This window comes from Cetorhinus maximus, chromosome 6 (assembly GCF_964194155.1).
Source record: "Cetorhinus maximus chromosome 6, sCetMax3.hap1.1, whole genome shotgun sequence".
NCBI lineage: Eukaryota > Metazoa > Chordata > Chondrichthyes > Lamniformes > Cetorhinidae > Cetorhinus > Cetorhinus maximus.
Genome location: NC_135884.1, coordinates 128,065,378 through 128,092,986, shown reverse-complemented (window position 1 = coordinate 128,092,986; position 27,609 = coordinate 128,065,378). Strand labels below are relative to the sequence as shown.

General features: G+C 41.0%; 1 protein-coding gene across 5 annotated transcripts in view; it reads left to right on the top strand.

Annotated features, from left to right (window-relative positions):
- piezo1 (piezo type mechanosensitive ion channel component 1 (Er blood group)) overlaps window positions 1–27,609 on the top strand; it is a 372,144-nt gene that overhangs the window by 155,211 nt on the left and 189,324 nt on the right. For all 5 annotated transcript variants that reach the window (XM_078544496.1, XM_078544493.1, XM_078544495.1 and 2 more), the window contains 2 exons: window positions 857–899; window positions 6,751–6,910. In XM_078544496.1, coding sequence (XP_078400622.1) covers window positions 857–899; window positions 6,751–6,910 — 203 coding nt within the window. The remainder of the gene's footprint in view (window positions 1–856; window positions 900–6,750; window positions 6,911–27,609) is intronic.

The following is a 27,609-nucleotide window of genomic DNA, read 5'->3' as shown; positions in this document are numbered from 1 at the left end:
TGAGTGAGGAATGATCACCAGTTTGTCATGGGGCTATAGAAAATCAAATTAACTAGATAAACACTGGCTTCTGGAACATAAATCTAAAGTACAATATAAAAGGAGCTAAAGATGGGTCTAGCATGAAAGCATCATTTGAATTAGTGATGAATAGAAACTGCACAATCTGTTTTCCCCTCCCCTACAATGTAGCTCAAATGAGTGAGGGGTTAATTTATTTGTTCAGTTATTATAATCCTTGGTTATCTGAAAATAGCTAATATTCTTATGTAAATTGTGAATTAGATTATTATTTATAGCAATTATTTATAAATATTTAGGTAAGCAAAGGAAATGTAAATGTGCATTGCCATTTATACTTAATTTATATAATGACAATGTTTAGGAGACTCTCAATAACTTGGAAGAAGTTTACCAGGATTTCACACACCACTCTTTGCTATATTTAATAAATGGTATGAGTGGCTGTAACAGCTTCCCAGGCAAGTATTTATAGGTTAACAGTAACCTGAAATAATTTATAGATAACTTAGTGCTGGAGTTTTCTACCTAATAACTGAAAGTAGCAAGTGCAGACAGTGAAATGCAACCTATTAAATAACCAAAGCTTTTGTACTTACTAAATGTAGAAAATGTGAGCTAATGCGAATAATGCCAACAATAATGCAAATTTTAAGAAGAAACCATGTATTTGTCATTAAGCAAATGACCATCAGTCTCTTAGAAGTGTCCAAAAAGGGTACAAAGGTCAATGATGGTGTGAAATAATAGTGAATTGTTTCACGCTGTAGGTATTGTCTAATAATATGGATGAGGTGGGTTATTGACTGTAACAGCTTTACCTTTATTGTTGCAGGCAGCACATGGGAAACACTGTCCAGGCACATTGGAGTTACCAGGTACAGCAATTTTCATATGAAACAACAAGAATATAACTTTAAGTACACTCCATTATAATTTTAGACTTTTAAATTTAGATATTGTTACAAATGAACCTCAAAATATACAGCAAGTCAATATATATTTCTTTATCTGGTGTTCTATAGCCATACATATATCTATGTGCATTAAATATAATTTAACAAATATTAAATCACTCACAAAACAATGTGTAGCGTTACTGAGAATCCTTTTTTTTAATAAAAAGACTTGACAATGACTTTATATTTGGACTACAACTGTGATATTTTAATGTTATACATTTTCTTACAGGGTACAAGATAATTTTTTATTATGAATACCAGGAAGGTTACTATTATTTTAAAATATTTTAATAGCAGGTGCCTAAAGGATTAAAGCCATCGGTATTATGTTTGGGTCTATGTACTTGAGTTCATCCAAAACTCTGCTGTGTGTATCCTAACTTTCACCAAGTGCCATTCACATATCGCCCCCTGCTCATTGGCTCCCAATCTGGCAATACCTCAATTTTAAAATGTTCATATTTGTTTTCAAAATCCCTCTGTGGCTTTGCCACCCCCCACCATCCCACCCCATCCCCCCAGCTCCACCCTTATCTCTGTATCCTCTTCTGGACTTACAACCCTCTAAGGTCCCTGCACACCTCCAATTCTGCATATTCCCGATTTTCATTGCTCTACAGCTGGCAGCTGTGCCTTCAGCCGCTGAGGCCTTAAGCTCTGGAATTCCTTTCCTAAACTTATCAACTCTCTACCTCTCCCTCCTCATTTAAGATGCTTGTTAATGCCTATCTCTTTTAGCAATTGGCTCCAACTTACATGCAATAACATTCTTGTAAAAAAACTTGGAATATTTTATTATTTTAAAGGTGCCATTTAAATTCAAATTGTTATTTATACTACATGAGGGCACAGTACCTCACTGCATGAAGAAACATAGGGCAGTTCATATCTAGCTCATACAAAATGCCCTTGAATTAACAGAGTGTGGAATAACAGGAGATGATTGGTTTGATTGTCATACTTACACTAGGCCAGAAAATAGTTCTGACTTTGCAGTTTGTCCATAATTCTAATGGCTTACTGGAAAATCTGGGATAAGTAGAAGATAAATCCCCTAGCTTTATGTTTTATTAGAATTAAATCCAGTTCTGGGCATTGTACAAACTGGCCTAAAATTTTATTGGAATTAAGTTCACTTTCTGCAGAGGTATTGTGCTTTGTTTAATTGTCTGGAAGTACATTAATATTTCCACATTGTGTGGGTAGCAGCATATTGTGTTCAGTCATCTCCTCCTGCATGATTATGCCAAAGTGCAGTTTTAGAGACAAGATACAGCTGCTGGCTATTTCCCAGTAAATTGGACGCTTTAACTGCAGTTTCTTAGCAGTGATCCAGCTTATTTGAATGTTGGGATTTGTGGTTGACTGCTTCATCAGCACTGCTTGACTAAATATGTCTGTTTATTTGGAAGGATTCATTCACAGAAATGGAAGAGCTTTATGTTTAAATATGGAAAAAGTGGTATTGAAATTCTCAGGTTTGAGAGAATAATACATAGGGCTGAATTTTACGAGGCACCGGATTCTCTGCGCTTCCCCCCCACTCCAGCTAAAAAATCCATGGGAGACACATTTTAATGGCCTTGATATACTGGACAAAAAACCTTTCATACTTTTATCTTGTAAATATATTAGGTGACCTGGCTCATATGTGCAGTTTGTTGGATATGAATAATCTTTTTTTCTCTCCACTTGTATTTTCCCTGTTGTGAACTATAGAAGGGGCACACAATATGTTTGCAATGTTGTTTGTCATCTGAGCCTCATAACTCTCTCATGCATTTAGTAATTTAGTTATGTGTTGCAATATTGGCTACATTCTTTGCTCTGCTCTGTTCCTATATATTCTAATGATTGGTAAGAAAGAACAGCAACATTAGAAACAAAGTCACAAGTGACATCCAATGTGACTGTAACAAAGGTAAATACTCCTTTATTGTCCTTGACCTGATTGCAACTTTTGGTATGGTTGACCACACCACCCTCGCCCAATGCCTCTCCACTGTTGTCTATCTCTTTGGGACTGCTCTCACCTAGTTCCATTCTTACCTTTCTAATCGAATCCAGAATATCATTTGCAATGCCTTTAGTTCCTGCTCCTGCACTGTTACCTCTGGTGTACCCCAAAGATCTATCTTTACCCCCCTTCTATTTCTCATCTACATGCCACTCCTCAGTGATATCAACCAAAACCACATCATTTGTTTTCACGTGTACACTGACGACACCCAGCTTCTACCTCACCACCGCCTCTCTTAACACTTTCACTGTTGCTGAATTATCAGACTGCTTATCCGACATCCAGTATCAGATGAGCATAAATTTGATCCAAATAAATATTGGGAAGGTTGCAGCCATTGCTTTCCATTCCTGCTCCAAGCTCTGTTCCCTAGTTACTGACTTCATCTCTCTCCCTGGAAACAGTCTGAGATCAAAGCAACCTGTTCACAACCTTGGTGTCAGTTTTGACCCTGAGATGAGTTTCTGATCACATATTTGCACCATCACTGAGACCACCTATTTCCACCTCCGTAACATCACCAGACTTCACCCCTTTCTCGCCTCATCTGCTGCTAAACCCTCTCATGACTTGAGGCTTGACTTTTCCAATGCAATTGACTTTTCCTGGCTGGTCACCTATATTCTACCCTCCAAAAACTTGGGGTCATCCAAACCTCTGCTGCCCTTGTCTTCACTTGCACCAAGTACCGTTCACACATCACCCCTGTGCTCACTGATCTACGTTGGCTCCTGGTCAAGCATCCTTGTTTTCCAATCCCTCCACATCCTCGCTCCTCCCTATCATTGTAATTTCCTCTAGCCCCCAACCCTCTGAGATATCTGCAATCCTCTAATTCTGGCCTCTTGTGCGTTCCCAATTGTAACTGCTTCACCATTGGTGGCTGTGGCCGTAAGCCCTGGAGTTCCCTCCCTACACCTCTCCACCTCTCTACCTCACTTTCTTCCTATAAGACACTTCTTAAAACCTACCTCTGTGACCAAGCCTTTGGTCATCTGACCTAATATCTCCTCATGTGGCTTGGTGTCACATTTTGTTTTATAATGCTCCTGTGAAGCTCCTTGGGATGTTTAATTACAGTATAAGTGCTATATAAATGTAAGCTGTTGTTGCTTGATGGTAAAGATTGTGATTACTGTTAATGATGGTAGTAAACAAAGATTTAATGTCTCCACTACCCTGAATTAAACAGGCAAATGCCTGCATTAAGTGAACAGAGAAGGAATGCCATAGAAACATGAAAATGTGTATTTATTAATGTTATCTATGGACTTGTATTTACAAATTATTCTCCATAAAGCAAGAAAATAATTCAATATTTCTACCATTGATTTTATCTGTTAGACTGGATGCAGTGTAAAACTAGGGGTTGACATTGAGGAGGTCTGAGGAGGGAAAATTGACGAGGGTAGAAGTTTTGCAGTCAGTGCTACACATTATATAGTCTTTACTCATAGCTAGCTTATGGCTAATTTCCAGCTGACTAGTATAAATTTTCCATATTCAGAGTTCTGCAGCATCACATCACCAGAAACACCACTGTTAAACTGTAATTAATATGCCCAAATGTGTTCTGTAAGTACAGTTAAAAGAATAGATCTATGGCAGAAAAGTTGGTTCAAACATTATGTGAGGGTTTTGTTTCAACTGCAGTATTATTGTGATGAATGACATTGACCATTTCTGGTTTTAAATATTGAACTCATGCACAAAAATGTGCAAAGTAATTTTTTGTTGAAGCAGGGCAAGGTTACAAGCCAGCTCTCCATGGGAATTTTTGTTTGACAAGTAAAAGGTAAAATGCAATGGCAGTGTGTTACGAGGATGTGCTTTTCGAAGATACAATTTCTAATTTTACTTTTCCTGGCTGGATTTTAACAAAAACTGGGACCCCTCTACAGACAATGGGAAAACTGCCCAGACTGCTGCAATACACACCATTCCACATTCCACCATGTGGGATGAAGACTGTCCCTCAACCCCCTGGGGTGCGTGGAAGACCCCATTCCCTATTGATTCACACCATCCTGAGACTTTACAAATGTTTCTGAGATAAATGAAATTACATGTTCTGAAACAATAACTGCAGCAGACAATGAACTAATAGAATTTCTCTGGAATATGCACCCACAAAAATACTTTAAGGACCCCCTTGCCAAGCAGCAGAGAGAACAAAAGACAATGCTGTACTGAACACTGGCTGTTTGAAGCTGTGTGCCCCCGTCTCCCCCTCTCAGAAGTGCTGTGCCCGGTTTACAAAGTAACTATCCTGAGAAGAGAAGCCAACTGCAAACTGAGACTTTTTCGGGAAAGAAAAAAAGTGGAAATCTGCTCCATACAATTACATCCTGGAAGACAGCTGAACAAAATGGCCGCAACATGGAACCACTGCATCAAGACCAGCCAAGAGACAGATAACCATATACTCGTTTGTTTTATTTTTCTTGAACTGTAAATGATCCTATACTCTTACTCTGCCATCTATAGTGATGTGTGTGTGAGCCCAGATGAATGTGTGTGACCGTATGCACGCGGATTGCGATTTACTTCGCTTTTTTTAGTTCAGGAAATAGTTTCAGAAACTTGTTCTTTGTTTAAGCTAAGAAAACCTGCCTGAATAATTCTTTGCTACCTCAAAGCGTAAATAGAGGGACTTTTACAGAATCCTCTCTAAATTCGCTAAAAACCCTCTTACGGTCAAACCTGCAGTCATTACACCCCTCCTCACGTGATCGTAGCACAGTGTCTTAAGAATTTTGAAATAAAAATAGAAAATGCTGGAAAAACTCAGCAGGTCTGGCAGCATCTGTGGAGAGAGAATTTTGTTTTCCCATAACAAAGCAATATTTCTGGCATCAATTTATAATAGACAATGGCTTGCCTTCATGTAAAATTGGTTATTTTTTGGCTATTGATATAATGCTGATTATCCTTTAAGAATCATGGACTCACACATTAATAAGTTTACATATCTACTCAGTTTTGATATTTGGAATGTCTTAGTCATATGCTAAAAGTTAATAAACTCGACACACACGGGCACAGACTAGTTTTTAGCCGTTCCCTGCAGATTTTGTGGTGAAGTAGATATATCAAGTTCTTACTATTTACATTTTTATTGGCATACATTTTTTTGGTAGTTATTCTGAGCAGCTTGATATTCCCTTCAATTGACTTTTTTTTAAAAACACGACGACAGATGAATGTTACTACGTATGAAACACAACTTTTTTTGTCAAAAGAGCTGTTAGATATACCGCATAATATTTTACTGCTTGGCACTTTCTTGCTGCATAAACTATGTATCCCGTTGTCCCAGGATAAATGAGTTGAATGAATTCACCCCAAAAAAACTGCCAAAGTTCAAGAGCTCTTCTCACTTCTGAAATCATCGAACCAATCAAGGTGCTAATCAAAACTCAAGAATTGTTATGGAAGCTGTTCAAACTGTGCTGGACATCAGGGATAGTTTTTCCATTTTTTGCATATACTCTTTATCCCAGAGATGAGACCTGTGGGTGCTTTAATACTGAACTACAGTGACTCACCAAACTCCTTTGACACACAACCCTTTTGACAAAGAAAGATTGTTTGATTCCACCATTGTGGATTGGACTCAAGTCACTCGTGAACGGACACTGGTCTAATCCAACATGCCACCCAGTTTTCTCCGCCAAATTACTATTTAAACGGTTGCTAAAATAACCTACACTATTGGTCATTATACTTTTTCTCTTTCTGTTCTAGACTTGATCTGAATGATATTCCAAATTGCATACGAATAGTTGCTCCAGATCTGGGAATATTTCTCATTAGTTGCATTACATTAGCCTTTTGTAATCGTTTGACAAAGAAAACGAAGACGACAACAAACAAAGAGGCAGAGAGTGCTGAACCCAATGAGGAGGTGAGAGCCAATGTTTTAGAAGTGACGAAGTATATTTTGTAGAACGCTGTTCATTGATCTCGCATCTGTTTAGTAATGTCAATATTGAATATTAAAAGGGAATAGTATCATAACTCCTTTCAACTTATGTTAGTGCATTTTTATATACATTATGTGCATTTTTATCCCCACTCTTTCCATTAACAAAATTTTGTCCCCTTCACTCCAGACAAAGAAGGGAGACATATAACCTGTTCTTAAATGTTCCATCATACTGTCAATTGACTACTGGAAGGCAAAAATAAGGTTAGCAGGAGGGTTAACTTTCTATCTGATTTTGTGACTCATTGGTGAGAAGTATCTCACCTTTATTTAGTACCTGCTTAGATAGACCCAACTGCAATTGGAAACTGATTGTTGAAAATGCCTGATTCAGCATATCTGAACGTTACTATATCACATTTTCCATTTTGCATAACTTTTATTTTGAGTATGGACATAACTAAACATTTAATGGCTACAAATTTATCCATGCATTTAAGTTATATCAAAGGCAAAGTCATGGGCAAAGCCATAAGTAGCACGTAACTTTAACAGTGGAAAATATCTATTGCTTGGTGGATATCTCATAAGTAGGGTCCAGGTACTGGATTGATTAAATACACCTTTCTTGACCAAAATATTGTGCATCTGAAACATAGAAACCATGTGAACAAGCAGTAAAAATTGACAGGGTGGCTTACCAACCTGGATCACACCATCTTCTATTTTAACATGCTTTTCTGAGCATGTGGCAAAAATGCCCATCTGAAGCTGATGGGGTGGTTCTTTAAGTATGAATATTGGAGTCTGATGATATTGGCCCTGACTGCAGTTTGAAACTTGCACAGCGCTGGAAAGCTGTTGCAACCTTCTTGCCAGGTGATGACAGTGGGAAGAGGATCAGGGAGCAGAAAAGGAATTTAAGTTTTTTTTATTTTATTTTCCTTGTAGGGTCAGGAGGAGCAGGAATCCTCCTGATACCTCCCTCACCACAATTTACTTTTTTACTAGCGAATCTCCCTTTTGTACTGGCCAATGTCCATTTGCCATTTGAACTTACACTCGTGGCAGCTGGTGCTCTCTGCCTGTTTAGAGTGGGAAGCTAACCTGTGACATGCAGCTGAGGCGTGGCATTAATATCCCACATGCCCCCATACCTGCCCAAATCGTGCTGCCACTTTAAATTTGCACTTTTGTTCTTCTGAAAGCATTCTCTTATGTTCAGCGATTGCGTTACATAACTACAATTGTGATTAACTTGTTGACAAAGTTTCTCCTTCTGCAAGCTGGATAAGGCTGCCTATTTGTAACAAAGTATTACAAGGTATTTACAGCACAGAAATGGGTCATTCAACCCAACAGGACCATACTGGTGTTCATGCTCCATGTGAGCGTCCTTTCCCCACTTTTTGATCCAACCCCATCAACATATCTAACTCTTTTATTTACCCCCCCACACCCCCCCCTCACGTTTGTCTTGCTTCCGCTTAAGTACATCTATGCTGTTCATTTCTTGAAGCAAGTACATCTATACTATTTGCTACTTGAGATGCACGTTCCACATTCTAATCACTTTCTGGGTAAAGGAATTTTTACTGAATTCCCTGTTGGATTTATAAGTGACTATCTTACATTTATGGCCCTACTTCTGGTCCCACTGCAATTGGAAACATCTTCTCTACATCTATTCCATCAAGCTTTTCATCATCCCACCCTCGACCTCGTCCATGAGGTTGTGTCCCCATGAGGGAGGTCAGTCTGTCCAGTCACAGTCAGGTACGTACCCTGGATCCAGTGGAAAAGCGCTTAGCTCCTGATCTGCAGTCCGCTGCCTCAGTTTACCTGGCGAGTTTCCTGAGTCTGGGGAACCTGGGTGGTCAGAGTTAAATTTCAAATGATGAATACAGAGAAAGCTCACAGTCTCATTATAATATTTAAAGTGCCAACCTACCTCCTTGAAGCAGAGCTGATCAGCCATCTTCTCTCATCCTACCTCTGTTAAAACTGGAAGGTGGTGGATTGGGGTGGAGATTCAGATTTGAACACTTTAAGCCCCAAGTTCCCACCGGTACTCCAACAAAAGCTACCCATTTTTAGGGATTAAAGCTCCCTCTTTTGTTAGAACTCAGATATCCAGGTAGTGAAAGATGGAAGGAGCCTCAGCTTTATACACTTGCAACATTTTATTTATAGAAGTACACATTGAGTATCTTTTAATATACATGCAAACATCAATGCATCAATGCCTTTTTCAGCCTAGGATCCAATTAATACCCACCACCTGAATTTGATTAACACCCAATTAACACCTTCGTGTCAACTTTTCTCATTATAAATTTTGTACAGTAAGTTCTCGTTTTAAGTCGCCCTGTTCTAAGTTGTTTCATTTTAAAGTCATTTTTGTTTTAGGAATGCTTTCCCCCACGTAAGTCGCGATTTCCGCATTAGTGTTATCTCGCATTATCGCCACCTGTTGTCATCGTGCAGCGCAGGTCATTGCGCATCAGCTCCCTTTATGCAGCATCGGGACCTGTGCCCCGATCAGCGCCATTGTTAAGGAGGCTGTTTGAACTGTATTCGAGGCAACATCGATTTAAAAAAAAAAAAATCCAGAGGCATCCAAGCCAGGGTTCTTTCGTTCAAGCTCTTTCACTCCTGTGAAAGAATGAAACACTGAGATGCTGAGAGGTACAGTCGAGTTAGTTTGAGCGTAGCAGTATGCAACTTCTCCGCAGTATGGGCAAAAGAACTAGGAGCCACAAAACTAATGCATTGTAGCACTAACACCAACAGGGGGTTAAATTATACTGTGACAGGCTGTTTTCATTGTAAATGTGGATACAGTAATTCCTCGTTTTAAAGTTGTGATTGCATTCCTGGAAATCACAGGAGTGTTTGCTGTGAGTGATACTTTAAAAAATTACTTTTAAACATGAGCCAGAAACGGCCTGTAAGCGCTGGTGGAGTGCTTGCTGCTGCAAAGAATGCAAGAAAAGTCATCAGCCTAGCAGTAAAATTGGATGTTTAAAAACGTCTTGAGGCTAGTGAGTGTTATCTAATTTAAATTATAAAGTAAATCCTGTATAAGTTCAGTGATTTATTTTGTTTTGCGAGTTATTTCAGCTGGGAATGCTTAGTGCTGCATATGTATGGTACAGTATTTAAACTCGTGCATTTTTTTTATCCGGGTGAGAAATGTGCGACAGAGCTAAGCTCCGGCTTTAACAGTGATTCCTATGGGAACCCATGATTCACATAAAGTTGTTTCACTTAAAATTGTGATTTCCAGGAATGCAACCACAACTTTAAAACGAGGAATTACTGTGTCCACATTTACAATGAAAACAGCCTGTCACAGTATAATGTTAGTGCTACAATGCATTAGTTTTGTGGCACCTAGTTCTTTTGCCCATACTGCAGAGAAGTTGTATACTGCTATGCTCAAACTAACTTGACTGTACCTCTCAGCATCTCAGTGTATCACTGTCTAGGACAGCTTTTATTGCCCATCCCTAATCCCTCGAGAAGGTGGCGGTGATAGGTTTAGCTACATGTATAATACATGAAACCAAAGCATTATACAAAATAAGAACAGAAATTACGACTTAAAAAAAGAGACTGCATTGTGTCGATGTGGTGTGGTATAATTATCCCCTGCACTCTATTCTTGTTTTACCTGAAGGCAGCACTTAGTATTGAGATCAACTGGTGGTTAAATAAAAAACTTTCAGTATGATTCACTCCAATTCTATTTATACACCCTGTAAATCCAACAGCTACTTAAGTTGCAAAAATACCACTTGACATTTGACTTATGAAGCATTTTAGCACTCTCGCTTAGCAATCGCATGTTGAATTGAAAGATCTTGGGCAGCCAACACAGGACACTCATGGGCTATCCCTACTATAAGTCAAATATTTTTTAGCTGAGAACTGTTGCACAAGCCAAAATCTAATTGCACAGCTGTGCCTTTGCATAATGTGCGTGGACAATGAGATTTGCTTAATATAAATAATTTGACCGTCTCAAATTAGCAGTGCAACACCTCAGTAAATAGAACATTTTTCGGATTGTTCTTGTGAATCCAGCTGGTGCCTTCAAGGTATTAGACATAACTTTTGAGCAATATTCCCAGCTCATGTTATGAAATTCTGTAGCCCTTGGCATGTGTAATGCAACTCTCATTCTCTCTGTGTTTCATCTATGCTTTCCTCGCGGTGACTGGCCACTTCAAGTTCGAGATACAGAAACTGCAGCTTCCAGTTGATATGTAATGGCATTTTGATTTGATTTTTGTGTTATTTGCAGGAAGATATGGCCAACCTCATATATATATTGGCCATGGTACTGTACATTTCTCTGGCTGAATACCTCATATCAAATGTTACTGATTACACTGGAGCAGAAATGGCCTATTAAACTCAAATTAAAGTCATAGAAAACTTTTTGATTCAATGCAGTCTTTGAATTATATCTATAGATACTATTGAATGACCAAAGACTTGTTTTAATAAATACTGCAACTGAAGCCCCATCCTTCTGTAACTAGTATTTTAATGCCTACATTTTTCATTGGGGCGATTACTAATTAGAGAAGAATAGGTTTCTGTTGCAGTATTCAATGGAAACAAGCCTCAGATTGTTCAATAGTAATCATAGATATAACTCACTTCTCATTTTAAAGTCACTTTGCATTTGAAATTATTTTGTAAACTAAATAATCAACTCTTAATGTCATTTTTGTGGGTACAATAAGAAATCAAACTTGCATATATATTTGATTCAAATAAGAAAACAGGGTCAAGGAAATGTATCAATTTAGAATAAAAATATGATTAATGCTTTACTAAACTGACCAGTGATGGTAGTAAAGTCATATTTTCTTTGCTGGTATAAATAACCTGAAATCCTGCTTTCTCCACAATATCTTGAACGAGTCATGACTTAAATGATGAAAGAGTTTATTGTAAAAGTGGTTGAGGGACAGCCATTTTCTAGTTCATTCTCCAGGCCAGTGTCTTGACCAATCAGAGTTGGCCTGTCTGGTTTGAATTTAAACAAAAGCTTGGTCGTTAACTGTTCCCTGGTGTATTCTGCATGGCAATGCCTCTACCAATCAGAGTCCGTTTGCCGACCAGTCAGCACTCTCTTCTCATGAAGTATAAATTGTTGTTCCCTTTACAATTGTTATTCTTGTGAATCTGTCCTGATGAGTGCATGATGAAAAGCTTCAACAGCATGTCTCTTTTTTCAGAAATTCTCAAATTCTGTACTACCAAATGACTATTATTGTAAATGCCATCAGCTGATCAATCTGAACATTGTATAACTGAAGTATGGTTGGAGCTGTCACATTTTTACCACAAAAATCAATGAGCTGATAAATATATGCACCACTGGTGTACTACAGTTAGCCAAAATTTAACTGCCAATCACTACAAATACCTATTTTTTTTTGACTTGCAGAATGGAAGTCTAGCTGACAAATGAACTTGAATAAAAATGTGTGAGATGGTACATTTTGGTCGGAAAAATAAGGAGATCACGGACTCCTTGGCAAATAAGTGTCAAAATAGGGTAGAGGAGCAGAGGGATTTCTGTATACAGATACACAAATCACTCAAAGAAACAAAGCAGGCTAATAATATGCCATTAAAAAAGTTATCAAAGCACCAGGGTTAACTTCTAGTTGGGTAGAATTGAAGTTATGATAAGCTTGTACAGAATCTTGCTTAGACCATACTTGGAGTATTGTGAACAGCTCTAGTCTCCACATTATAAAAAGGATATAGAGGCACAGGAGACGGTGCAAAAAAGATTTCCTGGAATAATTCCAGATCTGAGTGGTTAAACCTGCTGGAAAGCTTGAACAGGATGTGGCTTGGTTCTCTAGAAAAGAGAAGACTGCTAGATGTTTTTATGGGCAGGATTTTTCAGTTGGTGTGCGGGCGCGTGCCTGACACGCCAACGTGTAAAATGACACACGATGATGTCGGGCATGCGTCCCGACATCATTGCGCTGTCTCGCGATGTTTCGTTAGGCAGGCGCGCGCTGGAGTCGGCTGCGTGCCCGCCAATATGTAAATAGCCTATTAAAGACACTAAGGAAGTAATTAATGTAATTGTTAATGCTGCCCATCCGACTTTAAAGTTGGCGGGCAGTCGAAAAGGCCAAGCAGACTTTACGTTTTTTAGGAAACCTCATCCACAAGCGGGATGAGGCTTCCTAAAGCTTTTATTAATTACATGAAAATTTTTTCCTAAATATAAAAACATGTCCCATCTCATCTGACACAGTCACATGTTTAAATAAATTTTTAATCCATTTATTCATTAATTAGAATAGCGATTCAATCTCCCTGAGGCAGCTCTGTGCGGGGGGAATCCCCAACCCCTTTCTGATTTTTCCCCCTCCTTTTTGTTTTTTCCAATAATTTATATAGATTTTTCTTTTCCCGCCTATTTCCATTATTTTTAAATGTATTTCCATCCATTGTTTTATCTCTACCTTTTAGCCTTTTTCGATTCCTTCACCCCACCCCACCCCCACTGGGGCTATCTGTACCTTGCTTGTCCTGCTTTCTACCCTTAATTAGCACATTCCTTTAGATAATACCACCACCTTCAACACCTCTTTGCCCTTTTGTCTGTGATATCTTTTGGTTATCTCCACCTATCACTGGTCCTCTATCCAGCAATCTTGTCCCAACCACCCCCCTTAAACCAGCTTATATTTCACCCCTTTTCTATTTTTCCTTAGTTCTGTTGAAGAGTCATGCGGACTTGAAACATTAACTGTGTTCCTTTCCACAGATGCTGCCAGACTTGCTGAGTTTTTCCAAGTATTTTTATTTTTGTTTTCGATTTCCAGCATCCGCAGTTTTTTGCTTTTGGGCAGAATAATATTCTGATTCCGTGCTGTTAATACTTTGTTGTAGAAACCTTTTGACATAAGTTCATATTCAAATTTTTAATTGGTTTATTGTAGAGTAGACCATTTGGCCCTTTAAGCCTGCTGTGTCATTCAATTAGATCATGACTGATCTAGTTGTGGTCTCAACCCCACTTTCCTGTCTGCCCCCATAACCCTTGATGGAGCCATGGGAATCCTTGGGGAATTGATTTGGGTTGTGTGGGCCAGTTTTTGTAGCATTTAACCTGGTGTAACTGTTGCTCTCGAATGCTGTAATTTTAAAAACTAAACTAACCATTAGCAAAATTTAGGTTTATAAACAAGCTTTGAAAGATGAACTATTGCCTAGGGCAAGTTGGATGAAAAAATGCTAATGGAAAATGTTATGGAGCTAAAAATAAAATGTTTTTGTACAAAGAAAGTCAAAGGTTCCTTGCCTGGCTTAGAAAATAATTTTCCTTGGAGTGAAGGCACAGTGGTCTTCAACAACTATTAGCATGTTCACTAAATATTCATGTTTACAGACGAGAAGGTTGACTATATATATAAATATAACAACGTAAGAAATAGGAGCAGGAGTAGGCCATTTGGCCCCTCCAGCCTGACCTGCCATTCAATAAGATCATGGCTGATCTGCCCCAGGCTTCAACTCCTCTTTCGTGCCAGCTCCTCAAAACCCTCAAGTCCCCGATATTTTAAAAATCTATCTATCTCCTCTTTAAATACTTTCAGTGATCTAGCCTCCACAACTCTCTAGGGTAGAGAATTCCAGATACTCACAACCCTCAGAGAAGAAATTCCTTTGCATCTCAGTTTTAAATGAATGCCCTCTTATTCTGTAACTATGTCCCCTAGTTCGAGACTCTCCCACCAATGGAAACATCTTCTCAACATCTACCCTGTTAAGCCCCCTCAGAATATTGTGCGTTTCAATAAGATCACCCCTCATTCTTCTAAACTCTAATGAATAAAGGCCTAACCTGTTTAGACTTTCTTGATAAGTCAACCCCTTCATCCCAGGAATCAGCCTAGTGAATCTCTTTTGAACTGCCTCCAATGCCAGTATATCCTTTCTTAAATACGGGGACCAAAACTGCATACAGTACTCCAGGTGCGGCCTCACCAACACACTGTACAGTTGTAACAAGACTTACCTATTTTTAAATTCCAACCCCCTAGCAATACAGGTCAAAAAATTGCCTTAATCACTTGCTGCACCTGCATGCTAACTTTTTGTGTTTCATGCACAAGAACACCCAGATCTCGCTGTGCTGCACTTCTTTGGAGTCTCTCTCCATTTAAATAATAGTCTGCCTTTTGATTTTTCCTACCAATGTGCACGACTTCACACTTTACTACATTAAACTCCATCTGCCAAGTTTTTGCCCACCACCCAAACTGTCTATATCTCCTTGCAGATTCCTTATGTCCGCACCACAACGTACACTCCCAACTATTTTTGTATTGTCAACAAATTTTGATATATCACACTCTGGCCCCTCCTCCAAGTCATTAATATAGATAGTAAATAATTGAGGCCCTAGGACTGATCCTTGTGGCACTCCATTAGTTGCGTCTTTCCAACCTGAAAAAGAACTGTTAATCCCAACTCTGTCTTCTGTGTGTGAACCAATCCTCAATCCATGCTAATACATTACCCCCAATACCGTGAGCTCCTATCTTACGCAATAACCTTTTATGTGGCACCTTATTGAATGCCTTCTGGAAATCCAAATACACTACATCTACCAGTTCCCCTTTATTCAACTAAGCTTGTTATGTCCACAAAGGACTCTAGCAAATTTGTTAAACATGATTTCCCTTTCACAAAACCATGTTGTTGACTCTGTTTGATTGCGTTAAGCTTTTCTAAATGTCCTGCTATTTCTTCCTTAATAATGGACTCTAGCATTTTCCCAACGACAGATGTTAGGCTGATTGGCCTATAGTTTCCTGCTTTTTGACTCCCTCCCTTCTTGAACAGGGGCATCACATTAGTGGTTTTCCAATCCTCTGGGACCCTCCCGGAATCCAGTGAGTTCTGGAATATTTCAACCCATGCCTCCACTATCTCTGCAGCCACTTCCTTTAAAACCCTTGGATGCAGGCCATCAGGTCCTGCTGACTTGTCTGCATTAGTTTGTCAAATACTTTGTCCCTTGTGATAGGTGTCATTGGATTTATTAGAGGTGGTGAATCACAAAGTGAGATGCTTCTGAAGCGTTGAAACCATTTAGTGACTGTCAATGTGAACTTGCCAATATTTAACAAGTAAACGTGAACAGCCAGGAATCCAATTGTACTTTGTCCTTTTCCTACTTTTCATGTGTTTATTCGCCTGTTTAATTCCCTTTCGTTACTGTTGCCCTCTTTGCTATGCTGTGGCTCTTGGTGGAATATAATGGTGTTCTCTATTGCTGTCAACATTTGATACAGAACATTGAAGGCATGCTCAGGTGGAGAGCAAACTCGAATGTGCCAACAGCAGCAGTAGCAACAACTTGTGTTAACTGATAATGCTCCTTCGGAAGTTGATATGGTCCAGGTGTTAAGGCCATTGTTTTTTCAAAACAAATTCCATTTCCCTAACCAAAGATGAAATACTCCATGGTGGCAGAGTTTTCTAAAATGGTTCAGCTGAGAATAAAGAGAGCCAATCTATATACGGTAGCCAGAATCTGAGATGCAGTATAGGGTCAAATTGGAGTTGGTTCTTTATATAGGAATTCAGTGTCCAATCTTTGATGTGACTGTGTGCCAAATTTTCTCAAACCCTGGTTCTTTTCTCCACTCAATTGCTTAAAATTTAATTTAATCTTTCACTTTTTCTCTCCCATTTTTCATTTTCTTTCTCTCCCCTTTTCACCTCTTATTGTTACTCGCCTTCCTTGATGGGATGTAAAATGAACATGAAATTTTTACCAGAAATCACCACTAATCAGGACTTCTACAGCTGTAAGGAAAAAATGGTGGAAAACCCAGAATTCAAAATGGTAGCCTGCAATTTTTCACAGAGCACTCTGCATAGAGTAGCTTGGAGGTACAATAGTTTTCCATTAAATATTGACTTGAATTTTTAAATATCTCATTGGGCAGAATTTTCCCCCTGTCGCGGGGGGAAGTTGAAGAGCGGGCCCGTGGAGGCGCGCCTCCGATCAGCGCTCCCGATTGGGGGTGCGCCGTCATTTTATGTGGACAGGCCAATTAAGGCCCGCCCAGCGTGACGTCCGCTCAGAAGTGCTGTGCACTCCTTGTGCGGGCGGGGGGGGCGGTGGGGTGGGGGGATTCTCTGAGCCGAGAGTGCGCTCTTTCACGCATGCACACAAAAGAGTGCACTCATCTCCCTGAGGCTAAGTGCTGCCTCAGGGAGATCGCTTCTACAGAAAAGCTATGAAAAATAGAAAAAAAAATTCCCTGACATATCCCCTCATATGACACTGTCAAATGAGCTGGGAGACGTCCATCACTTTTAAATAAAGTTTATTTACATTTTTAAAAACCTACATGAAACCTCATCCCGCCCGTGGATGAGGTTTCATGCTTTTTCTAATGCCTGCCAGGGCTCCTGGCTTGCCCGTCAACCCTAAGATTGGACGGCCATGTCCATTAATTACTTTAATGACTCTGTCAATGGCCTCAATTGGCCATTGACAGGTCAGTGGACGCTCAGCTGATTCTGCTGAGCCCCCGCCTACCTGAAAATTTAAATGGAGCGGGGTGATGTCGGGAGTTCTGCCCGATATCACCTCGTGTCATTTTACGCATCGGTGAGCAGGCCCCACCCACCCCCGCTCGCCGACCTGGAAATCCTGGCCATTGAATTTATCAAGGGAGAAGATTTTCATGCCTCCGTCCATGTTGGATTGGAGGCATCTTGAAAAAAAATGGTGGGCAAGACCCAATTCTGGGATTCCTGACTCCATTCTTGGCACCCCAAATTTTCGTTGGTGCAGGATTAGGGTACGGGTACCAAGCCCGCACCCTGCACTCCCGACCTGCCCAACTGCATTGCAAGGGGAGGCATCTCCTAGACCCCGTAACTTTTGTGTTAGTCAGGCCAGATTGTCTATGACTGATGTCCACAGCCCCTCAGAGAAATTGTGAGCCATAGTCTGGATTTGGGAGCCTTTTGAAAGGTAAGGTCAAAAGAACTTACTCATACTCCCCATGCTCCTGCCCCACACTCCCTCCATGCCAACTCATGCCCCCTCACCTACTCCCAGTGGCCTTCACCCTCCATGCCAATTCATGGCACTTTCATGATCATCCCCTCAGAATACACTCTGTACAGAACCAATGAACACTATAGTAGCAGTGGCATATATGTTTTCTTGATTGACAGCTTCATAATGTTATAAGCAGCTTTTTTTTCCTGTGATCTGTTTTGTCATTAGTTCAATGTTATTTTGCACAAGCTTAAGAGGTGTCAAGTGCTTATAGCTTCTGGTATTGATACTTTTATATGGCATATGTGGAACTGCTCAGGAAGCACCCATCCACAGTTTTCTTTTAAAGAAAATTGCTGTTGCTACGACCAAATCCTCCCGCACTCGAAACATCACATAGATTTGCATAAGGCACATCACAAAACACAATTAGTTTCATTTTTGTAAGATCACCCAAAGATGGGAATTTCAAAACACTCTTTCCATTTTAAAATGTTCAATATTTTGTTGCTCGAATCATTTCTTCAACCTTGGGGTCATTCATTTTAGTGCTCAACTCCAAAACGTCAAAACTGACATCTGGCCTGGTTGCCCAATTAGACTTCTGAGTTCCTTTTTTTCCACTTCAGAAGCTGCTGTATCTTTCTGGGAAGCCCTACCACGACTAATTGCAAAGGGATTGACATTGTTTAAGTAGGATTGTTGATGTAAAATGATGTGTGATCCACTCTGCCTGATTTCCAATCCTATGTATTTAAACGCATGAGAAGCCTGACTTCCAATTTTGAACTACATTCTGAGCCCATTAACGACAACCGTTTCAAATTCACTGCTATCTCCCTACAAAAAAATGTCTAAAGATGCCTGCAAGTTTCCCTCCATGGTGTCAATAAAACATTGCCAGGCCTGCCTCCAGCTGAAGACAGTCCAACTTTAACAAAACTGACCTCACTAAGAATTACCAAACTCTGGAGGCATCATTTAAACTCTATACTCATTTATTTAGCTTCCAGAGTGTCCCTTCTGTGTTTGGCACCTCTTTCGGTGGACAGAGAAAAACTTCCCTTTGAAGTTGGTGTCCCTGCAAAAAGGCAGCTTTAATATCAATTGACTTACATTCACAAGCATTTGTAGCTAACAGAGCCAAAAAGATCTTCAGAATAACCTTTCCTGCCGCAGGTGAATCTACTCTTATGGTCCTGGTCACGCAATTTTTCTTCAAACCTTCGTGCCACTAGCCTGGCTTTAGTTTTATAAGTCCCACCAGGAAGCATCTTTCCCGTATATATCCATCTATGAGACAGAGCTGGTTGCCCCCTATCCGGCACCTCTGTGTATACTCCAAATTCTTTCCAACTATGTAGTTCTTGCTTAAAAGCAAAAAACTGCAGATGCTGGAAATCCAAAACAAAAATAAAAATACCTGGAAAAACTCAGCAGGTCTGACAGCATCTGCGGAGAGGAACACAGTTAACGTTTTGAGTCCGTGTGACTCTTCAACAGAACTAAGGAAAAGTAGAAAAGAGGTGAAATATAAGCTGGTTTAAGGGGGCGGGGGTAGAGCTGGATAGAGGGTCAGTGATAGGTGGAGATAGCCAAAAGATGTCATAGACAAAAGGACAAAGAGACGTTGAAGGTGGTGATATTATCTAAGGAATGTGCTAATTAAGGGTAGAAAACAGGACAAGCAAGGTACAGATAGCCCTAGTGGGGATGGTCGGGGTTAAGGGAAGGGATCGAAATAGGCTAAAAGGTAGAGATAAAACAATGGATGGAAATACATTTAAAAATAATGGAAATAGGTGGGAAAAGAAAAATCTATATAAATTATTGGGGAAAAAAAGGGGGGGAGGGGATCGGAAAGGGGGTGGGGATGGAGGAGAGAGTTCAAGATCTAAAATTATTGAACTCAATATTCAGTCCGGAAGGCTATAAAGTGCCTAGTCAGAAGATGAGGTGCTGTTCCTCCAGTTTGCTTTGAGCTTCACTGGAACAATGCAGCAGGCCAAGGATGGACATGTGGGCATGAGAGCAGGGTGGAGTGTTGAAATGGCAAGCGACAGGGAGGTCTGGGTCATGCTTGCGGACAGACCGAAGGTGTTCTGCAAAGCGGTCACCCAGTCTGCGTTTGGTCTCTCTAATGTAGAGGAAACCGCATTGGGAGCAACGAATGCCGTAGACTAACTTGAGGGAAGTGCAAGTGAAATGCTGCTCTCACTGTCACTTGCCATTTCAACACTCCACCCTGTTCTCTTGCCTACATGTCCGGCCTTGGCCTGCTGCATTGTTCCAGTGAAGCTCAACGCAAACTGGAGGAACAGCACCTCATCTTCCGACTAGGCACTTTACAGCCTTCCGGACTGAATATTGAGTTCAATAATTTTAGATCTTGAACTCTCTCCTCCATCCCCACCCCCTTTCCGATCCCCTCCCCCCCTTTTTTTCCCCCAATAATTTATATAGATTTTTCTTTTCCCACCGATTTCCATTACTTTTAAATGTATTTCCATCCATTGTTTTATCTCTACCTTTTAGCCTATTTCGATTCCTTCACCCCACCCCCACTAGGGCTATCTGTACCTTGCTTGTCCTGCTTTCTACCCTTAATTAGCACATTCCTTAGATAATATCACCACCTTCAACACCTCTTTGTCCTTTTGTCTATGACATTTTTTGGCTATCTCCATCTATCACTGGCCCTTTATCCAGCTCTACCTGTCCCACCCCCCCTTAAACCAGCTTATATTTCATGTCTTTTCTATTTTTCCTTAGTTCTGTTGAAGAGTCATGTGGACTCGAAACGTTAACTGTGTTCCTCTCCGCAGATGCTGTCAGACCTGCTGAGTTTTCCAGGTATTTTTATTTTTGTTATGTTGTTCTTGCTGTTTGGCATCCTTTATTAATTTATTGTCTAATTTGTTTGAAGCTACTAAGACTTCTCGATCACATGGGCTTCTGCTGCTTGTAGCATTACCAGTCTGTGCCATACTCCTTGACCTTGTTAAGCCATGCCCTCTATGCTGCCCTCTAACACGCTCCGGACTGTTACTGTTTGATCGCCCTCTCCATTTTATAGATGTTCTTTCAACAGTTCGTGATCTCTTCCTAGAGGCATGTTCACTCCCAGACCCACTGTCTGAACTAATACTATGTTTTCGTGCTTTCCATTTTTGTACTTCATGTTCCCAATCCATGGGCCTAACCTCCCATCCTTCATCTCGTACAATTAACCAGTTTTATATTTCCCAATGCCTTCCCTGCTCTACCTACAGTGATCGCGTCCTGCCGTTGACTGGCCCTTCTGGCAAGTACGTAACTTTAGTGCCAGCTTTTGGGACAGTTCTCTGGGACAAATTGTTTCATCTTGTTTGTTCGAATTATTGTGTCCACCTTCAGATACCCTGTCAACTTCAGCTACCTGGTCCTCACAATCATGCAACATTTGGGTATGAGAAGTACATGGTTCCTTACCAGTTCCTATAATCCTTCTGGACCCGCAAATTTGTAATCCGCGCCAACTAACTTAGATGATTGTACCCGAATAGCCTGGTTCCCATCCTTACCTATAACTTTTCCCAGGCCTTTCCACTCATTAATCCTTGTCTCCCTGACTGAAAATCATTTCCGATGGTTGTACATTATGTTTTAAAGTTCGCCGAATTCTTTCTGAAACTTCGACTTTAAGGAATGTTCTTCTACCCGCGTGTAGTGCATTTAAATGCTCAGAAAAGGTAGAGCTAATTGTATTCCCTCCCAAGCTGGGGGATGATCACTTAAGACTGAAGAAGTTTTTGGATTTCTACCAAAAACCAACTGATGTGGACTATAGACTCCAACCATCTGCAGTGAATTCTTGGCATGGATAGCCTATGCTAGAGCAGATGTTGATTTACAGCTTGGTCTATCTGCTAAAATCTCATGAAGCATCTCATCTATCACTACGTGATACCTTTCACACACTCTGTTACTAAAAGGGCCTTCTGCTGCTGTATTCATAGCTATTATATTCATGATTTTGCACATAGCCCGAAACCCATTGTTATCAAATTACTCCCCATAATCAGTGAGGAATTTTGTCGGTGGTCCCAATCCGGTCCCTATCCACTTTTCCATAACCTGATCCACAATTATCTTGTCTTACTGTATATGATTGTCGACTGGCTAAACCTTGTTGCCAAATCTACAAAATGCAAAATAAAAATGTTATTTCCTTTATCCCACACCTTTAAATCCATTGCCACCACTTCATTGAAAGCCTCGCTAAGGGTAGACTTACTCTCAGCTGTGACAGTATCCTTCTGTATTTCTTATATATATCACATATATCACTTATCTCCTCTACAAGTTTAGTGTACGCTTCATCCCTTAGCAACATTTTTAATCTTTGGGAAGGGGGGTGGGCAAACTGCTGATGCAATTTTAACACATTTATTGTCCTGTAAATTCTTATACCCTGATGCCAATAGCACTTCTTTAATTTTGTAGTAGAAAAATTAGGTTTCATTAAAGGAATACAGTAGTCTCCAGATTGCATAAATTGTAAATCCACAGATTTTCCAAATACAATGACCATGTCGTTTTCCATGTCCAGCTTCATCTGCGCTTTCTTCATTGATGGTCTGCTCAACAGTAACGGCATTTCGCTGGACACTACATCCGTGCTGATGAAACGATTGACTCCAGCCGTCTTACAGGGAATCTCTACCCTTTTTAAAGATTTTAGGGTATTATCACCTCCAAATCTGAAACTGCTGGAACTTTCAAATTCCTTAACCCGTCCTTGTCATTTAAGAAATCCAGATAGCATTTTAACCAGTCTATTCCATGCATTGTAGATGTGCATCCGCTATCTAGCACCGCACAGTTGAAGGACTCTGCAACCAAGACATTCATCACCGGGCTGAAACTTCTTGTAACTAATATAATGCCCTCTCTTTGGCCAATATCTCCATCTTCTTCTTCCGAGTCTTCTGTCTCATGTTTAATTTCGAACACCTTATATCGTTCAGGACAGTTCAATGCATAATGGTATTTTGAATTGCATCAAAACACTGATTGACCACACCCTGGGCATTTCTGAGGTTCATTCTTTTGTTGTAATTCCCCAGTTCTTTTCTCCTGTCATAATTGCCAAAGGTGTTTCTGTCCTCATTGTTTCTAGTTACAAATCTCCTTTTGTACTGATGCCCGCGCCCTGTTTCTAAACGATCTCTCTATCCTGTTAACATTGTATCCTCCGTTTTCTGCCTTACCGCCGAAAGACCCATTGCACCATGCACACAGCCGGAAAGGAATGTTTTTGGAGGAATTTTTCTTTTAAAGCTTCTGACATCTGTTCTAGCAGTGTGTGTCTTTCTGCAAATTTAACTCCCGTCAGGACTAGAAGCCTGTCCATATTCGATACCTTGGCAAGTCTAGTAACTTAAACGCCAGCACAGTTTGGGGAATTTCTGGATGGAATTTTTTCCAATCCTGCATATAGCCTATTGAATTCCATTACGTAATCTTCTATGGAACTATCCCCCAACTTCCTAAATTTGTCAAAATCTGATCTTCGTAAGCACTTAATAAATGATCCTTTTGATAGATCTTACCCATAAACTCTAATAATGGGCAGGATTTTACATTTCGCGGGTGGGGCGCACACCTGACCTGATTGGAAATAGCCAAGATGACATTGGGTGTGTTGCAGTCGGCAGTGCGCCTGCCGACAATTAAGCCCTTTAAGGAGGCAATTGAAAGTGACTTTTTATGGCCCATCCACTTTTACAGCTGGCAGACAGGCCAAATCAGCCAGGCGGCCTTTACATTTTTCCTCAAACCTCAATCCAGGGCTGGATGAAATCTCCATGGGGAAATAAAATATAAAGAGATATCTGGGGATTGTGAGATATGCTTTCAGATGCATGACTGTGCTGCGTGGACATATTTTGCAGCATTTATGTTGTTTTGTTTATTCTGTGGGTGTCTGCACCTCCATGTGACAGCTCTCTGCCTTCAGGAAACTCACTGGAAGTGCTCACCAGCACCCGCAGTGATGTTGGCGCCTGCCCTCTTCCTGCCCCCACCAGCAGTGCTGAGCCTTTCTCAGCGCACATTTCATGCTGGCTGGTCATTAATTGGCCACCCTGCATGAAATTGTGGTGAGGGGACTGTTTCCTGTCCACTTCCGGGCCCACCAACTGCGCACGCCCGACCAGCGAAAAATTCAGGCCAACGTTTCCAAACCTTCATCTGTGTGCAAATGCTCAGGCTCCAACTCCAAAAATACTTGGCATCTTATTTTACTTTCATATGTTAGTGAAAGTGCCAAGGCCATGCACTGTTTTTACTTTGGTAAGGACATAACCTGTGTCCACATGGTTACTTCATTCTTCCATAGGTCATTTGATTGACGCTCAGAAAACATCAGTGGGTCATCATACTCTGACACTCTACATTTTGATTCAGCCATTTTTGAGTGACTCCAAACCACTCTTTTGTCCAAAGAAAGCTTAGTTTCCACTCTTTTTACTTACAAGCAGGAACCATCCTCTGCTACCACCATTAAGCTCCAATGGCTGTTTGGCAATAAAGACTAAGACCAAGACTGACTCCGTCAGATAGAGTTTTATACCTATAAAACACTCTACAGAGAGAACTTGCCTCATCTATTTGCCCTTTTATACATCCAAATGGGTACTTACGTTGTTAATTGATAATTAGCAATTGAGCTCCTTGAGTTAACTGTTTCCTTCCCCAACAATCAGCACCAGGCTTCGCAGGCAGCGCCACATCACAGGCAGGTCTCTACCTACCAGACCAACTGTAAGCTGGGGGTGGCTTTTCAATGCTGCAGGGCTAGGGCTTGCTTTGGAAGGGGGGAGAAGTGGCCTCAGGCAAGGGAAGAGGCTGCAGGGCGAGGGTTGTACTGGGGAAGCTGGGTATCCCAGGGTGTGTATGTATATGTAGATCTGTGCAAGTGGCCTCAAGATGGTGAGGGCTGAGGAGGCTGTTTCCAGAAGAGATGAGGCCAGATGGAGATGTGAGGGCGTGTGTGACAGACTGAGTGGTGATGTTGAGTGAGGTGCCAGTGAATGTGTGATGGCCTTGTGAGTGTGAGAGTTTAGAGTGTTAAGATGGTTGCCTTACCCTGGTGGCATGGACGAGATCATTCATCCTCTATCTACACTGGATGGCTGACCTCTTGTGTGCTGCATTGGCACTGACCACCTCTGCCACCGCCTCCCAAGCCGGAGTGGTGAGACTGACGGGCCTCCTGAGGCCAGAGCTGGGGTAGAGGGCTTCGTGGCGGGCCTCTACAGCGTCCAGAAGGTATCCCAGGAATGTGTCACTGAATCAGGGGGCTGCACTCTTCTTGGCTTTTGGGGCCATATCTTCACCAGAGCAGACCTGGGCTGCAAGCAATGAGAAGCATGTGCGCGGCTGCAATTTAAATATGGTGCCCTGCACAAGGAAGCGACGAGGTAATGGTGTGGCGGGCAAATTGGAGGCCGTCTCCCCCCCAAGAGAGATGGCGTGTTTCCTGTGGCTGCATAACTCATGAGCTGGGATTGGGGCCATACGGCGCGAAAACCCGCCATTGCGGCTGGCGGGTAAAACGTCTTTTCCTGCCCCTACTGCACTTTGTGCAAATCTAGGACAGTTCCGCCCCAAGAATGGAATTTGGATGATTCAAGGAGAGTCCCAAATAGCTGGCATCAGCAGGTCAAGCAATTGGAGTAAGTCACAAAACCTGAACTCTTAATTCCCCAAACTGCAGAGACAGGTAAAAAAAAATCAGACTTACAAACAAAAAATAAGCAAAAGGAGATTTATGAAAAATTGGAGGGGACAAGGAGAATGAAAATAAAAAGTAAAAAATCAACAACAATTGCATTGAAAAAAGAAAGTAGGTGCAGTATATGGTCAAAATCCAGGAGTAATAATGTTCCTGGGTAGACATGGAGAGGAAACCCTGAAAGAACTGGATGAACCATTTTCATGTTTAATATAGTCTTAGTTCTAAGTTTATGTGAAAATATAGGGAAGCATAGTATATATGAAAACTTTGAATACAACTATGGGATGATGTGAATTGTTAAGTCTATGATCGCAACAGTGCAGTATACTGAAGATTCAAATTGGGGCGCTGCAGAACATTTTTACTTTATGGAGGTCAGTAACATCTTAAAATAACTGTTATGCTGTCCTGGGACAAAACAGCAGCTTAACCACAAGATTTAAAGTAAAACAATTTACATGTATAATTTTCTGCAAAGAGTATATTTTATTTTAACAAACACCTATTTGATAATCAGTAAAATATGACCCCAGCAAAAGGATTTTTACGGTAGTTGACAGGGCCCTCAACTGTGTCCGGCCCATCTCCCGCGCATCTGCCCTCATGCCTTCTCCTCCCTCCCAGAAACATGATAGGGTCCCCCTTGTCCTCACTTATCACACCACCAGCCTCCACATTCAAAGGATCATCCTCCGCCATTTCCACTAACTCCAGCATGATGCCACCACCAAACACATCTTCCCTTCACCCCCCCAGCGGCATTCCATAGGGATCGTTCTCTCCGTGACACCCTGGTCCACTCCTCCATCACCCCCTACTCCTCAACCCCCTCCCACGGCACGTTCCCATGCAAACGCAGAAGATGCAACACCTGCCCCTTCACTTCCTCTCTCCTCACCGTCCAAGGGCCCAAATACTCCTTTCAAGTGAAGCAGCATTTCACTTGCACTTCCCTCAACTTAGTCTACTGCATTCGTTGCTCCCAATGCGGTTTCCTCTACATTGGAGACACCAAACGCAGACTGGGTGACTGCTTTTTAGAACACCTTCGGTCTGTCTGCAAGCATTACCCAGACCTCCCTGCCACTTACCATTTCAACACTCCACCCTGCTCTCATGCCCACATGTCCGTCCTTGGCCTGCTGCATTGTTCCAGTGAAGCTCAACGCAAACTGGAGGAACAGCACCTCATCTTCCGACTAGGCACTTTACAGCCTTCCGGACTGAATATTGAGTTCAACAATTTTAGATCTTGAACTCTCTCCTCCATCCCCACCCCCTTTCCGTTTCTTCCCCCTCCTTTTTGTTTTTTCCAATAATTTATATAAATTTTTCTTTTCCCACCTATTTCCATTATTTTAAATGTATATCCACCCATTGTTTATCTCTACCTTTTATGCCCTTTTAGTATTATTTCACCCCACCCCCACTAGGGCTATCTGTATCTTGCCTGTCCTGTTCTCTACTCTTAATTAGCACATTCCTTTAGATAATATCACCACCTTCAACACCTCTTTGTTCTTTTGTCCGTGACATCTTTTGGTTATCTCCACCTATTACTGACTGCTTGTCCTAAACCCCACCCCACCCCACTTAAACCAGCTTATATTTCACCCCTTTCCCATTTTTACTTAGTTCTGTTGAAGGGTCATGAGGACTCGAAATATCAGTTGTGCTCTTCTCCGCCGATGCTGCCAGACCTGCTGAGTTTTTCCAGGTATTTCTGTTTCTGTTTTTGTTTAGGATTTTTACTTTGTTAGCTCTGCCTATGGTCCTGACTTATGCAGCAATGTATTTACACAGGTAGGAATTGCA